Source organism: Gekko japonicus, unplaced genomic scaffold, assembly GCF_001447785.1.
Source record: "Gekko japonicus isolate JY-2015 unplaced genomic scaffold, Gekko_japonicus_V1.1 scaffold1449, whole genome shotgun sequence".
In the NCBI taxonomy this organism is placed as follows: Eukaryota; Metazoa; Chordata; class Lepidosauria; order Squamata; family Gekkonidae; genus Gekko; species Gekko japonicus.
In genome coordinates, this window is record NW_015173714.1 from 214273 (window position 1) to 230321 (window position 16049).

Sequence of the window (16049 nt, forward strand, 5' to 3'; positions counted from 1 at the left end):
CATCCTTATTTCTGCTCGGTGACTTGAGGCCATCTTCCAAAAACAAAACAAGTTTCAGAAGAAGCTATTTTTTTCCAGTTGTGCAAATGCAAGTATATTTGCTATGGGACATAAGCAGTGTTTTCCTCTGTCCCTGCCCTTGGCCTGTGACTTAGAATTCCCAGAAAGACTCATCTGGCACCTATTGGCCAGTGCCAGGTCCGTCACAGCTGAGAATTTGCAGCACTCACGCATAGGGCAGGAAGACCCCACAACTGCTTGCACAGATCCTGCCTGCCTTTCTTGGATCGGCTCTGGTTCCTACTTTTTTAATTTACCCTCGTTCCATAAACTCAGAGGCTAAAAGCCAGGGAGGTTGTAGGGGAGCCTGTATGAGCTGTCCAGAAGAGCCCCTCATCTGTTTCAGTGGGAGGGTGGACCAAGTTCAGGCCGGTTTGGTGTAGTGGTTAGGAGCACGGCCTCTAATCTGGGAGGGTTTGATTCCCCACTCTTCCATATGCAGCTGCTGGCATGACCTTGGGTCAGTCACAAGTTCTTTCAGAGCTCTTCTCTCAAGGGCAGTTCTCGAGAGAGCTCTCTCAGCCCCACCTACCTTACAGGGTGTCTGTTGTGGGGAGGGGAAGGGAAAGGAGATTGTAAGTCACTCTGACACTCCTTTGAGTAGTAAAGGGCGGGGTATAAATCCAAGCTCTTCTCCTTCCCTGGATGCCTGTTGATTTGACCTCCCTTGAGACGCCCCTCTTCTGAAGTCTCTTCTTTGGTTCTTCGATCTGGTATCCTCCAGCCTTTGATTTAGGAACCGTGGATCTCCTCCCCCCCCCCCCCCCCCCCCCCACACAGGAGCGGAGCTCCGGCAGTAAAGAGCCCAGGGGGCGGGCACATGCAACAAGCCCCGCCCCCTGCTCCCAGCAGCCCTCAGTCAGAGCAAGAAGCAGCCAGGTAAACTGCAGACACCCCCCCAGCCCCCGGTCCAAAATAGTCCAGTGGCACCTTTAAGACCAAGTTTGATTCAGGTACAAGCTCTCCCTCCTCTGCGAAGACGGATCTGCATGTCCCATCCCCCCCAATAGCTAGCAATCCAAAAGAGTCCAGTGGAGCCTGAGCGGTGGGTGTTGCCTTCTGACACACTTCTGGTGAGGTCAGGGGGTGTGGCATATGCAAATGAGTTATGCTAATGAGCTCCTGCACCTCTTTTTCTACGAAATGACCCCTGCAAGGAGGAGATAGGATTTTAGGCCACTCACCTGCTTCGGTTATTTTATTTATTTATTTATTATATTTATACCCCGCCCTCCCCAAAGGGCTCAGGGCAGCTTACAGAGGCAAGGCAGACCTCGCCATAATAAAACATAATATACATAACAGATTAAAACATAATACATCTTAAAATCCTAATTTAAAAACAAGGTGCTCAGTGACTTCCATAGTCCAGAGATGACGGATCGCCGGTCCGGAGTTCCAAGTAGATGGCTTAGGGCTTCTTCCATTCAGATGTTTCCTCAGGGCCTCAACCAACCCATGGCGGTGGTGGTATAGTAGGGGCGGCGGCTCCTACTCAAAAGCCTGGCGGAAGAGCTCCATCTTGCAGGCCCTGCGGAACTGCACAAGATCCCGCAGGGCCCGGATCTCCCCTGGGAGCTCATTCCATCAGGTAGGAGCCGCCACCGAGAAAGCCCTGGTCCTAGTAGCGGCTAGCTTGATGTCCTTGGGGCCCGGGATGGCTAACAAGTTTTGGGCCCCTGACCGTAGTGCTCTTGGGGGAACATACGGAGAAAGGTTAATCTTCACTCCATGGCAATGAACTGGAAAAGTGTACATGGAGAGGAAGTGAAGATGGTTTGGGGTGAACCCCTGCTGACTGCTCTCTGATGGGGATCTTTTCTTGGCCCGTGCCATCCCCCCTCTCTGTGCACACTCCCTTGGTGACCACACAACCCCATGGCTTTCAGTGTCATCTACTGTGACGTAGGGGCCGCAGTGGCTCAGAGGTTAAGATGCTGAGCTGCAGACTGGAAGGTCAGTAGTTCAGCAGTTCGAGACCCAAGTGCCGCGTGACGGAGTGAGCTTCCGTCTGTGGCCCCAGCTCCTGCCAACCCAGCAGTTCGAAAGCAAGAAATTGCAAGTAGATAAAACTTCAGTGGGAAGGTAACAGCGTTCCGTGCATCTCGGCTTTTAGTCATGCCAGCCACATGACCACGGAAATGTCTTCAGACAGCGCTGGCTCTTCGGCTTGGAAACGGAGATGAGCACCGCCCCCTAGAGTCGGATTCAACTAGCTTTCGAGCAAGGGAAACCCTTACATTTACTGTGACATTGAGGTATCTCTCTGTGTCCAATCACACCTCCCCAGCTGCTTGTTCGAGGTGATCTGAATGGGTTTTCCCCAAACCAGTTTTTGAAATTGCTCCGTAGCTTTGAGCACATGAAGGTGCCTTCTACTGGATCGGGCCCTTGGTCTACCAAGGTCAGTATTGTCTCCATTGAATAGCAGAGGGCTTTCACATCACCTGCTACCTCATCCTTTTAGCTGGTGATGCTGAGAACTGAACCTGGGGCCTTCTGCTTGCCAAGCCTGGATTGGGACCCCAGTCCAGGGGAAGAGGGGCAGTTAACCCTTCATCCCCCCCCCCATTGCTGTTCCCCTCACCTCAGATGTACCAGATAGTAGCTGCAAATGCAGAGGATCTGAAATTGGAAAAATTAAGAAGGGCAGAAGGATTACAGAAGCCCCCAATGTATTGCAGCCCTGAGCCAAGCCATGATATTTATCAGTAAAAACACCTTCCCCCATGGATCTCCCAGTCATTTGGTATACCAATGCTTGGTCTACATTTCAGGCCGTAGAAGCCAAAGTTGGCAGAAGAGACAGTCTCACTTCAGCCTGCAGGTCAAGGGGTGCCGTTTTTGCATCTCTTCCAAATGTAAAAATAAAACCTCCCTCCAAGTAGAAAAAACAGCGGTCCACCTCAGTGTTCCCTCTAAACTGAGTTAGTGTGAGCTAGCTCACAGTTTTTTAGCCTCCGGCTCACCCATTTTTGTCTTGGCTCAGGAAGGATGGCTCCAGAGCAAACTAATTTAAGCAGCAGCCAAATTGCTCGCTCACAACTTTAACGCCAGTAGCTCACAAAGTAGAATTTTTGCTCACAAGACTACACAGCTTAGAGGGAACATTGTCCACCATTGTCCCTCTTCCGCTAGTTTTCTGCCTGTGGGCAGTTTGGCCACATGGTTGTACGGTCACCTCCCCCCCCCCCCCCCCCCAATGTTCAGAGGTGGCTCACTCCATTTTGCCACCTCTTTTTTTGGCATGAATCAGTCTCAAAGCCCACATTTCGGAGAGAATTTTTCTCTCCCTCCCCCGTGCTTTTTTATTTTATTTTCTGCTGTCTTTAGTGATGATTTTTCTCTTGGCTTCTCACTGGGTTTTAATTTTGGCAGGCTCTGCTTCACAAGCCTCCATGAGGACTAGTTTGGTCAAAGGGCAGTCAAGTGATAAAACAAAGCTTTATCAGAATTTGCCATTGCTTAGCAGTACATAAGGACATAAGAGAAGCCAATGTTGGATCAGGCCAATGGCCCATCCAGTCCAGCACTCTGTCACACAGCGGCCAAAAATACCAAGTGCCATCAGGAGTTCCACCAATGGGGCCAGGACACGAGAATCCCTCCCACTGTTGCCCCCCCCCCAAAAGCACCAAGAATACAGAGCATCACTTGCCCCAGACCAAGAGTTCCTATCTATACCTTGTGGCTAATAGCCACTGATGGATCTCTGCTCCATATGTTTATCTAATTCCCTCTTGAAGCCGTCCATGCTTGTAGCTGCCACCACCTCTTGTGGCAGTGAATTCCATGTGTTCATCACTTTTTGGGTGAAGAAGTACTTCCTTTAATCCATTCTGCTCAGCAATTTCATCGAGTGCCCACGAGTTCTTGTATTGTGAGAAAGGGAGAAAAGTACTTCTTTCTCTACCTGCTCTGTCCCATGCATAATCTTGTAAACCGCAATCATGTCACCTAAGACAGTGTACCTAAAACATCTCTCCCCCCCCCCCCCCCCATTCTGTCCCAGGGTTCCTCTCACCTGCCTCAGCAGTTGAAATTCACAACGTCAGATTCCTGTGACCGGATTAAAGATGAATTCCAGCTGCTCCAGGCCCAGTACCACAGGCAAGTTTTCTTTGACTCACCCACCACCACCCTCCAGCCACCGAGGCCTGCTTTGTCCCCCCTCAGTTAAAAGTAACTGCATGCTTTACCCTCAAAGCCAAAAAACAGGCCTCATTTTCAAGTGTGTAAGGATTATTCAGAGGAGGGTGCCTGCTGTATTTCTGTATGAGTATCTGTTCTCAATTGAGGAAGGGGAAACTTTGTGTAGAGGCACAGTAGCTGGTAATTCTCCTGCACCTCCGCATGGGGAATGATTAGTCCAGTTTACGTAGATGGGACAGAATCACCCCTGTCCCTTTTTGGGAGGGGGGATATTGTGTATATTTTTAAAATATGTGTGCATCTGAGTCTGTGTGCACCTGGAAGTCATGGGCGACTTCTGGTAATTGACCCCTACTGGGGGCCTGGACGATATTCAGAGAGGTGGCTGAATGAAGCCTGCCCCCGCCTCCCGACTGCTGGTATTCCAAGGAGGTCTCCCATCCAAGTACTTGCCAGAGTCGACCTTGCTTAGCTTCCGAGAACTGATGAGATCGGGCTTGCCTGGGCTATCCAGGGCAGGGTACCCCCGTCCCATCTTGAAGGGAAGGGCACAAGACCAGAGCAGAAAATCATGCAGAGATGAAGAGGGTGCCCTCCTCTGTGGGGGGTGCCTGGGATCCTAGGAACCTCCCATTTATTTCTTGGGCCACTTTTACAGGGTGTTAGCATGCTCGGACATGAATTGTGAGGGATTCCAAAAACAACATCCGTCACAAAAGTAACGAAGAGTCAATAAAGATAAGTTGGAAAAATGTTTACTGTAGTAATTTCTGTAGAAAATTCTCTTCTATTATCGCTCACACGCTAACGAATAACGCGCAATGAACAATTCGTTTCACAATATTTGGTTTATCTGAGTGTGTCAGTAAAACTGTGAATCACCGTGTACAATTTAACAATATTTGTTAGTTATTATCTGAGTGTGTAGCAATCCCGGTTCTTATCAATCACTACTTATCAACTCCTGAAGGAAACATTCCCTGTTGACTCTGTAATAACAGAACCCAAGGTCTCAGATAAAGCAAATATTGTGAAACGAATTGTTCATTGCGCAGTATTCGTTAGCATGTGAGTGATAATAGAAGAAAATTTTCTACAGAAATTACTACAGTAAAAATGTTTGCAACTTATCTTTATTGACTCTTCGTTATTTTTGTCACGGATGTTCTTTTTGGAATTGCACTTCCTCCCGTGATCTCTCATTTTTGGCTTCTAACCTCCAGGTTAGACTATATTCAGACAACATAAATTGCTTATTTATTTACAATATTTATTCTACTTCTGGAGGAAATGGCTGCTCTGGAAGGTGTGCTGCGTGGCTCCACCCTCAAATCTCCAGGTATTTCTGAACCCAGACTTGGCAGCCCTCACCTCAATACTAGGCTAATGATAAGTAATAATATTTAAAAGCGTGTGGGTACTAATGACAGTCTTGGGGAGTGAAATTTCAAAATGTTGTGAAATTGTGGGAATCTCTGCTAAACTCTCCTCTGTCAGTTCGGCCAGTGACCTCCCCCCTCCCCCCCGTTGTTCCCTTTCGGGGTGCACGTCTCCTCCTCCTCTCCGCAGCCTGAAGTTGGAATGCGATAAGCTTGCAAGCGAGAAATCGGAGATGCAGCGTCACTATGTCATGGTAAGATTTTTATTTTCTTCTCCCCATGGTGGCTGCCGGTTGACAGGGCCAGTGGCAGGTAAAGCTCTTAAGCCGCTGAATTGACACCGGGGTCACTGCCGACCCCATTTCCTGAGTCGTTACGTTCTGCACTGGAAATTGTACTTAATAGAACGTCTCAATCTTCTGTGCTAAATTGGGGCTCCTGTCAGATGTAATGCTTGTGTCACTGTTTGCTGTTTAAAAAAAAACCTCACAACTCTGATCTTTATTGCCCCCCCCATAACAAGCGAGTGAAGTCACACAGGGTTGCCAGCCTCCAGGTGGGGCCTGGAGATCTGCTATCATAGTTGACCTCCGGGCAATAGAGGTGGGCTCCACAGCACTGTACCCTGCTGAAGTCCCTCCCCAGGCTCCACCCCCCAAAGTCTCCAGGTGTTTTTCCCTCCAGAGTTGGCAACCCTAGGTCACTGGTAGGTATGTCCCTTCAAAAGATAAAGCAACAGAGGTGATGGGGAAGGGGGGCTCCTTCAGAGGTCAGTGAGCATCAGAAAATGTCTGGCGGCTTGTGTGACCCCGCTTGGTTGCCCTTTCCTGCCTTAAGGTCTAGGTAGTGGTTAAGACGCTGACCTGCAGGCCGGAAGGTCGGTAGTTCAGCAGTTCGAGACCCGAGTGCCGCATGACGGAGTAAGTTCCCGTCTCTGGCCCCAGCTCCTGCCAGCCGAGCAGTTCGAAAGCAAGAAATTGCAAGTAGATAAATAGGTACCGCTTCGGTGGGAAGGGAGCGGCATTCTGTGCGCCTCGGCGTCCAGTCATGCCGGCCGCATGACCATGGAAACGTCTCTGGACAGCGCTGGCTCTTCGGCTTGGAAGCGGAGATGAGCACCGCATCCCTAGAGTCGGATTCGACTGGCTTTCGAGCAAGGGAAACCTTCACCTGTGGAACGCACGCAGTTGCAGGGAGACAGAGAAGATTTCCTGGTGATTGCAGGGTGGGGCTTCCACGGCCCCTGCCATTGGCTGCCTCTCCCTTTGACAACACTGTGCAAATGCCTGGGCAATTTGCATGATTTATGCAGCTGCCTCCGAAAGGGCTGTCGGTTGGTTAACTGGTTGGTTAAGTGCAGGCCAGGTAGAGGGGGCCGGCCGTGTTCTCCTTGCTTAAGGTCGGGGCCACTGCTGCCGCTGCCGCTGCCGCGTGAGTTCCTTCGTTACGGCTGACGAGATGCCGCTTGACGGGGGTTTTTTTATTTCCTTCCGTCAAGGAGTCATTAATGCCAACGCGGAAAGATTTCCAAAGCCCCAGCGAGACAAGCGGGCTGCGCCTTCCCTGGAGCGAGGAGATAAGAGGGAGGCGATGACTGTTGTCTATCTCCTGGGAAACTGTTCTGAGTTTCAAAAAAAACAACCACCCGGAATGAGGAAGGACTTCTCCTGTACCCGCTAGGGCTGTGTGCGTCTGCCTGCCTGCCGCAATTCCGCAGGAGCGCCAGGGGGGAAAGAGATGCAGACTTTGGCCCTAGGGGATACAAAATTCAGCCTTCCCCAAGAGACCTAGATATTTATTCATTTTAAGGCCACGTTCCTAGTCCTCATGGCTTAGAAGAGGTGCTTGCGAGACTGCTTGGATCTCAGACAGCAGAGTGGATGGCTGAACCCCGACGGGGGTACCAAGCGTGGCCAGTTTGTTTGCCTCTCGGATGGCTGCCAGAACCAATGAGTTGGTTAGCTTCCCGGCCTCCTTTTCCGCTGGACAACCAGCTTGCCAAAACCAGCACACGGCAGTTAGGGGAAGAAGGCAGTGGGGGGGGGGAGATTTTCAGTCGGAGCGGGAGCTGAGCCCAGCAGAAGGGGGCGGGCGGTGGGAGCACTCCCACCGCAATGGATGGGGGGGGGCAGTTTAGGAGGGATTGCCGGCGCTTTTTGCATCATCTTAGTACAGGTTGCAGAACGCGTTTTTTTCCCCCGGGTGCAGAATTTCAACGTGCAATGCAAAAATTTGTGCCAAACAGGAACACGGTTGTTGTCTTCAAGTGTTTGAGAGGCGGTCACCTAGAGGAGGGCGAGGAGCTCTTCCTGTGGGTAGCAGCAGTGCTCCCTTCTAAGCTGAGTTGGTGTGAGCTTAGAGGGAACACTGCTAGCTAGCTCACCGTTTTTTAGTCTCCAGCTCACACGTGCTTGTCTTAGCTCGGGAAGGAGGGCTCCAGAGCAAACCGATTTAGGCAGAAGCCAGATTGCTCACTCACAACTTTAATGCCAGTAGCTCAGAGAGTAGAATTTTTGCTCACAAGACTCCACAGCTTAGAGGGAGCAATGGTAGTGGGAAGGTACCTGCTGGATATTAGGTTTGGGGGTTTTTTTTACAATAAAAGTAGTTCAGCAGTGGAAGCAGCTGCCAAGGGAGTTGGTGAGCACCCCCCCCCCCGCGCGCGCGCAGTCTTTAAAGCAGCGGCTGGAAAAACGCTTGTCAGGGATGCTCTAGGCCGATCCTGCATGGAGCGGGGGCTTGGGCTAGATGGCCTCCATGGCCCCTTCCAATTCTACCATTCTGTTCTATGCCTGTCGATATGCTTGATATACGATGGAGATTTCCAGCTTTTAATGCGATGTGTGCATACGAGGCCTTCTGCCTGGAAGTCCTGGCTGATGTTGGGGGTGCATCCAAAACAAGCCTCCGGGGGGGCAAACCCCCCCCCCCGAGAGCCAGTTTGGTGTAGTGGTTAAGTGCGCGGACTCTAATCTGGGAGAACCGGGTTTGATTCCCCATGCAGCTGCTGGTGTGACCTTATGTCAGTCATAAGTTCTTTCAGAGCTGCTGTTCTCTCAAGTCCAATTCGGGAGAGAGTTCTCTCAGCCCCACCTACCTCACAGGGTGTCTGTTGTGGGGAGGGGAAGGGGAAGGAGTTTGTAAGCCGCTCTGAGACACCTTCGGGTAGTGAAGGGCGGGGTATAAATCCAATCTCCTGTCTTCTTCTTCTTCTTCTCGGCTCTAGAGTTCTAAGTTGTGCTGGGGAAAGAGGGCCTGCCCCAAACATCTGTGTTGCCGTGCACACCTCTTGCCTGCTGGGGCTCACAGTCTAGGGGGCAGTGCGCTGGATTTGGCGTTAGGGCAGCCACGTTTGCCCTAGGGGGGCCTGCGGATGTAGGGGAAATAAATAGCAGAGAGCTGTTACTTAGAAGAGGGCAAGGAGCTATGTTGTGTTCTCTTGTCTTCGAGGTATCAAACGGATGACCAGCAGCTGCCGGTAAGGGAAAAGGCACTCTGTATGAGCCCAGAGGCTTTGGCCTTTGAGCTGTGGTGGCCAGTACCCAGTTGACTTTTGAGAGGGGGTTAGACAGAAGGCGCCTCCCTATACAGGGGCAGTCTATCAGATGCCAAGGGTGGTTGCATTTTGCTCTGCTCCTGTGCTTCGCTAAGGCGGGTCTCTGTTGGAAACAGGATACTGGGGCTGGAGGAATCGTCGGTCTGATCCAGCAATGCAATTCTTACCTTCTCTTCTCTCCCCACCCCTCAAATTCTACCTCCCCTTTCCAGTATTACGAGATGTCCTATGGGCTCAATATCGAAATGCACAAACAGGTAAGCTCCGTCTTATGTTTCTTTTGACAATCTGTGGTGGGCCTGGGTTGACGCTCTTTAAGAGTTCTCGTGCCGCGTCCGACTCTTGGTTTTTTTCAGTTGGGCCCACATAAAGGCGCTGTCTAGCCAGTGTCGGGAGTTGGCAGTCGGTATAGGAGACCTGTGTTCTTATCCAACCACTGCTAGGGTCTGGAGAGGTGGTAGAGCAACGACTGTACTTTGTAAAGGAAGGATGGTAGAAGCAGTTGTGAAAAGGGGGCGGTACGAGAAACTGGCTCGTGGTTTAACAGGAGCTCAAAGTATAAAGGACTGTCTAGGAAGTGGATAAGGTTCGAGTCCCGTGGCACTTTTAAGACCAAAAAAGTTTGATTCTGGGTATAAATTTCCGTGTGGACTAAAGCGTGCGTGCACACAAAAGTTTATACCCAGAATTAAGTTTTGGTTGGCCTTAAAGGTGGCCCACTGGACTCAAACTTTATTCTGTTACTTCAGACCAACCTGAATCTGTCTAGCAAAGTGTAATTTAAGGGAGGAGGGCTAGAAAGCCCCTAGAAACTGCTTTGATCCTTAATTCTAAATATTGGAGGGACAGGTAGCAATTACAACAAGAAAGGCATTCTGCACATGCTCAGAGGGTACCTTTAGTATTTCTTAGCAGTTTCTTTCCACAAGGCATACACCACGAACCCTGGCAACCCTCCCCCAGGCCTTTCCTGCTGACGTCAGCCCTGTAAGGCCGATCAGGATTATCCCCATATTGTTGACGGGGGTGGGACTGAGGCTGAAAGTGGGACCTGGCTGGAGCACCGTGCAAGTTCATGACACGGAAGAGTTGAACTGGGGGCTTCCCTGATTTGTTGTCTGCATCGTGCCTGTTTCTGTCTCTCTTTGTGGGGCTTCAAAAGCAAAGTTTGCAAATGTATATATTTTGTTTCAGTTTCCAGAATTTTGTTAAAATGTGGGGAGTTTTTAAAATTTGGTGGTGAAAGATGTGTAAATGCGATACCTTGGTAGAATTCAAATATTAGAAATTTGCCAGCTCCTTTCAAAACTTCTACCTCCCCCCGAAGACATAATCAGAAATGTTAAAAAATATTAGGAAAATACGGATATTTTTCTTCAAGTGTCCATGTTTGCAGGCATATTTAGGTTGGGAGACCCTCCTTGAGAAATGTTATTGGCCCTCTTTCTCCCCACCCCCATCCCACATTCTAGGTTTTCCCGTGGGGTTGAGCAACTGTTCCCTCTTAAGCTGAGTTAGTGTGAGCTCGTTCACAGTTTTTTAGCCTCCAGCTCACACATTTTTGTCTTAGCTCAGGAAGGAGGGCTCCAGAGCCAACTAATTTATGCAGTAGTCAAATCGCTCACTCACAACTTCAATGCCTGCAGCTCACAAAGTAGAATTTTTTGCTCACAAGACTCCGCAGCTTAGAGGGAGCCTTGGCAGCCACCTCTGTAGATTTTTATGCTCTTTTGTCTTCTACATTCCAGGCTGAAATCGTCAAGCGGTTAAATGGCATTTGTGCCCAGGTGTTGCCGTACCTTTCACAAGAGGTAATCTCCCCACCCCTACACCCAAGCGCAGTACGCAGGAGGCACCAGGGCCGGCCCCTTAGCCAAGCTGACAAAAATAATGGCTGTTTCCCCCATTGGAACAAAGTCTGCGTCCACGGGCACCTTTAAGACCAACAAAGTGTAATTCTTGGCAGAGAGCCAGTTTGGCGTGGTGGTTAAGTGTGCGGACTCTAATCTGGGAGAACCGGGTTGGATTCCCCATTCTTCCACTTGCACCTGGCTGGATGACCTTGGGCAAGCCACAGTTCTGTCAGAGCTGTTCTCAAAAAAGAGCAGTTCCTGTCAGAGCTCTCTCAGCTCCACCTACCTCACAGGGTGTCTGTTGTGGGGAGGGGAAGGGAAAAGGAGTTTGTAAGCCGCTCTGAGACACCTTTGGGTAGTGAAGGGCAGGGTATAAATCCAATTTCCTCCTCATCCTCCTTTTGTGCCGGCACACAAAAGCATATACCCAGAATTAAACTTTGTTGGTCTTCAAGGTGCCTGACTGGACTCAGACTTTGTTCTCTTGCTTCAGACCAACTCGGCTGCCCACCTGAATCTGGTCTCCCCCACTGTCCCTTCAAACTTTGCACCTCCAACTCTATTCCCCTTGTCTAACCCAAAAGCTCCCTTTGTCACAACGATTTCCACCCTTCCTCCCCTTACTTACGGTATTTATTTTATTTTAAACATTCATTAGCCGCTTTTCTTCCTTCACGAAGCTTAAAAGTGCCTTACGATGTGCATGAAATGCGTGGAGTGCATGAAAACGCATAAACCCAAAATTTACAATCACAGTTTAGGACTGCTTTAATCCAATGCAGTCCTAAATCAAACCACCTTCAGCCGCCTCCTAAAGATGACGAGTGGGGGGGGCGGGGGCCAAGCGCACCTCCCCGGGGAGGGTGTCCCACAATCAAGGGCTGCCACCAAAACGGCCCTCTTTTTGTGGGGGCCCCCAAACCCTTATGCCCCAGACCCCTTTTCTGCCTTGCACCTGACACGCGTACGTTTCCCCGTCTTCCTCCAGCACCAGCAGCAGGTCCTCGGAGCCATTGAGCGAGCGAAGCAGGTGACGGCACCGGAGCTGAACTCCATCATCCGGGTTCGTGGCGCTCCTGACGGGAACCGGGTCATGTCGGGGGGTGGGGAGAGGGAGTTCCGCGGGGGGGGGGGCTGTCACTGCTTTGTCGATTCTAAGTCGGTCTGACGGGATGTCATGGTCACCCTGGGTCTCTCACACCGTTGCGGTCCTGCTTTTCTAATACTTTTCGAATGGAATGCCTTTTCCCGCACTCGGGGGGCCTTGCTTTGAACTTCGAAGGATCTCTGTGTGTCCCCCCCCCCCCCCCGCGGTGCATGTCTGTCACTCGGCTCAGTCCTCGCATGAAGCACAGTCGTCGCTAAGTCTGCGACACCAGGGTCTTGTCTGGCAGAAAAAATTGTTCAGATCCCAGTGTGTTTCCTCGATAGAAGCCAACGGAAAGAGAGCTCGGAGGCAGAACCGGGCCAGGCCAAGAGTTGAGGCCGCCCAGGCAGCCCCCGGGAGAGCCCAAGTCTCTTGGGAGCATAAATGGGGAGGGGGAGGGATGCCCGCCCTCGTGGGGCACAGTTTCTTCCCTTGGCTGCTGAAGACTGCCGTCCCCCTTGGTTCTCGGGGACACATTTGAGGGCTGCTTGCTCTCCACGGGCCATGCCAGTCAAAGGGCCGTGTCGACCAGCGTTGGTGGAGGAAAGCGTCAGGTCGCAGCCCACTGAAGGCAACCCCTCCTGGGGTTTCCAAGGCAAGAGACCGTCAGAGGTGGCTTGCCATGGCCTGGCTCTGTGTAGCAACCCTGGTAATTCCTTGGTGGCCTCCTGTCCGAGTACTAACCAGGGCTGACCCTGCTTAGCTTCTCAGATTTCAAGGGCAAGAGATGAATAGAGGTGGTTTGCCCTTGCCTGCCTCTGTATAGCGGCCCTGGACTTCTTTGGGGGTCTCCCATCCAAGGACTAAGCAGGGTCGACCCTGCTTAGCTTCCAAGATCTGACGAGAGCGGGCGAGCCTGGGCCATCCGGGGCAGGGTTGACCAGCATTTCCAAAGAGGGAACAGTGCCGCCGTTGCCTCTCTCTGCCACTGCTCACATAGTGGAGGGGGTGTTTCCAAAAATATGCCCTGACAGCCGCGCCCCTCGAGCTCCAGAGCTGCTGAGCCCTGCCTCCCGCGGCACCGTGCCCCCCCCCTTGCCTTCTGCTCGCTCATCCCCCGCTTCTCTTTCCCGGCCGTGTTTTTCTCTTTTCTCTACAGCAGCAGCTCCAGGCTCATCAGCTGTCCCAGCTCCAAGCTCTCGCCCTGCCCTTGACCCCGCTGCCGGTGGGGCTGCAGCCCCCCTCGCTCCCCGCCGTCAGCGCCAGCACCGGCCTCCTCTCCCTGTCTGCCCTGGGATCGCAAGCTCACCTCTCCAAGGAGGACAAGAATGGCCACGACGGGGACGCCCACCAAGATGACGACGGAGATAAATCGGATTAGGCGGATTGGGGGGGTGGCTGGGATGGGGGGGGGAGTGATCCGGTGTGAGGAGGGGGGAGAACGGCAGGGGGGGGGGTTAGTTACAAACACTCGTAGGGGGGACCTGCAGATTTTTGGAGAAGGCGGGGGGCAGCAGTGACTGGGCAAGTGCCCCCCCAAGTGGCCAGCTTTGCCCCGCCCACCTCTGCAGCAATACCACTTTGGCCCCGCCCCCTTTCCTTATCCCAGGCACTTAGCCGCAGCCCCAGCGGCGTCTCCAAGGGCAGCTGGCAATCTCCCGTAGGTCATTGGGGGGGGGGCGAAGGAGGAGCTCATCATCTTCCTCACTGACCCTCTGGATCCCCCTGTCTTAAATACGGGCACTTCCATCCAGACACTTAATTTGTGGCGGACGTCTCTCCTGCGGCTACTCACCTGGCGGTCAATGCCGCCAGTGCCACACTTCACACCGTGCGGTATGCTGCGATCTTGGCTGCCCTGAGCCTCCCTTGGCGGGGAAGGGCCAGGGTATAAATCGGAGAAGTAAAAATAAAATAATAAAGTAAAGGGTGTGTGTGTGGTGGGGTGTTAGGGCGAGGTCTTGTTTTCTTGGGAGAAGGCTGTGCTAAAAGTACCAGCTAGCCAGTTTATAACATCCCCGAGAGAGAGGGAAGAGGCCCCTGTGTCCTTGCTTTATGCTGGGCTCCTGGGACGTTCAAGAGGATCCGCTTCTCGCCTTGCGAGGAACCCAGCCCAAACGCAGAGCTGCTGCAGGGGTGGCTGAGCGGGCCCCGCAGAGGCCTGTTTCCCACCACCCGGCGGCCTTCAGAGAGCCTGCAGGTCTCCATTGCATTGTTGGGGTTTTCTCCTTCAGTGGTGCCAGGTGTGTGCCCCTGCAGGGTTCCTGCTCGGCCTGCTTCTTTTCCTGGATGCCTCGACTCAGGCCCGCTGGTGCCCGATGGGTCCTGCAGAGGTTTTCCTCGGTGGCGGCTGCTGCCATACACTTCGATGTGGCTTCGTCTGGCTTGGCCTGACCGCTTCATCGGAGGAGGCAGAAACCACCACACACACACACACACCCTCTTGGGTCTGCAGCGGCCTCTTTGCCCCCCCCCCAGACCGCTGACAGCAGAGAGGTTGTCTCTGATTGGTTCACTTGCTTGGAGCCCCTCCTACATGGGTGGGGCCTAGCATGCGCAAACGACGATAAGCAAATTCTTAGCAGGTGGCCGCCCCTAGAACTTGCTCAAGTCACTCATCTGACCCTCCTGGACTGTGGGAAGCCTCGAGTGCAAATCCTGCCCCTCTGCCCTCCTGCGGTGTTCGTGGTATCTCCCAGAGAACCCCTTTCACTCCTCTGGCATACCCCCTGCCTAGACTCTTCCTTCGTCCCGTCCCCCCCACCAGCACTGTTAGCTGATGAGCACCTTCCTCCTTCCGCATGTATCTTGTTTTAAGGTAGCACAGAAGCAAAATTTATATATATACATATATAAATATATTAGTTACGTATCTTCTCCCTCTCCCCCCTCCCCAGTAAATCTCTTGATGCTGTGTCATCTTTTCCCTACTGGTGAATCCTGGAAACTTTGGAACTTTATTATGGTTGACCCCCTTTTCAATATGTTAAGAATGGGGGCGGGGGGGGGGGGGGAGGAGGAGGAAGGGATTTTTAAGCCTTCTTCCTTCCCTCCCTCCCAGCCACCCCACCTCCTCCCGTTGATGGTTTTATTTTTAAAGGACGCTGCAGCTTCCTCTTTTCTGTACGCTGGCTTGACTTTTTTCTGTTTCGTTTTCACTTTAACAAAGAGAAATTTTAAGGGGGGAAAAAAAAGAAAACTTCGTGTTTGTATATATTCCTTTTAGAGAGAGAAAGAGAGAGAGAGCTTGTTTGCTTCATGTGTTTATTAATCACTCGACCTATATTAAGAGGAACTGAGAGAAAAATAATTCTGTATTGAGGATGTATTTAGCTGTGCCTTTCAAATAAATAAATCAGATGGTTGGTTAAACGGTGATACTTTTCGTGTGGTTTTTCTCCCCTTTTGCCTGAACAACCTGCATTGCTAAAATGGGAAACAGGTCCTCTGGCTGATCTGGAGACTGGAAATCTGATCCAAGCGATTTTACTCACTGGGAGACTGTGGCTGCTCACCAGAAGAGGGGGCCATTGCTTTGCAGGATTCTCCATTTACAGAAAGCGGTGCTGCGGCTGACTGATTTCTGGATTGTCAAAAGAAGAGGGATTTATACCCCGCCCTTCACTCAGAGTCTCAGAGCGGCTTACAATATCCTTTCCCTTCCCCTCCCCACAACAGACACCCTGTGAGGTAGGTGCGGCTGAGAGAGCTCTGAGAGAACTTTAACTGACCCAAGGTCACCCAGCAGCTGAGGCCAAAGAGGGCTGTGTTGTCCCTGCAACAGACCATGAGCCTGGGTTCTCGGTCCAAGCAGCTCCACCACTGCTGTGCCTGTCTAGTGCTCCCCCCCTCCCCGGTCACAAGGCAGGGATTGGGGCAAAATGAAAAGCGGGGGGCCTATGGTGTGGAGTTTTAAGGAGGGGAAAGAAAACCATGGTGTTCAAGGTGTATAGGAAAGGCAG

The 16049-nt window shown here is 51.8% G+C and overlaps 1 protein-coding gene across 1 annotated transcript in view; it reads left to right on the plus strand.

The window, feature by feature from the left end:
- Positions 1-15131, plus strand: part of AES (amino-terminal enhancer of split) — a 48781-nt gene extending 33650 nt beyond the window's left edge. Inside the window, exons 3-8 of the mRNA XM_015423320.1 lie at positions 4073-4170; positions 5782-5845; positions 9360-9404; positions 10896-10958; positions 11989-12063; positions 13247-15131. Of these exons, the coding sequence (XP_015278806.1) occupies positions 4073-4170; positions 5782-5845; positions 9360-9404; positions 10896-10958; positions 11989-12063; positions 13247-13468 (567 nt within the window). The 3' untranslated portion in view covers positions 13469-15131. The remainder of the gene's footprint in view (positions 1-4072; positions 4171-5781; positions 5846-9359; positions 9405-10895; positions 10959-11988; positions 12064-13246) is intronic.
- Positions 15132-16049: the final 918 nt, after the last annotated feature.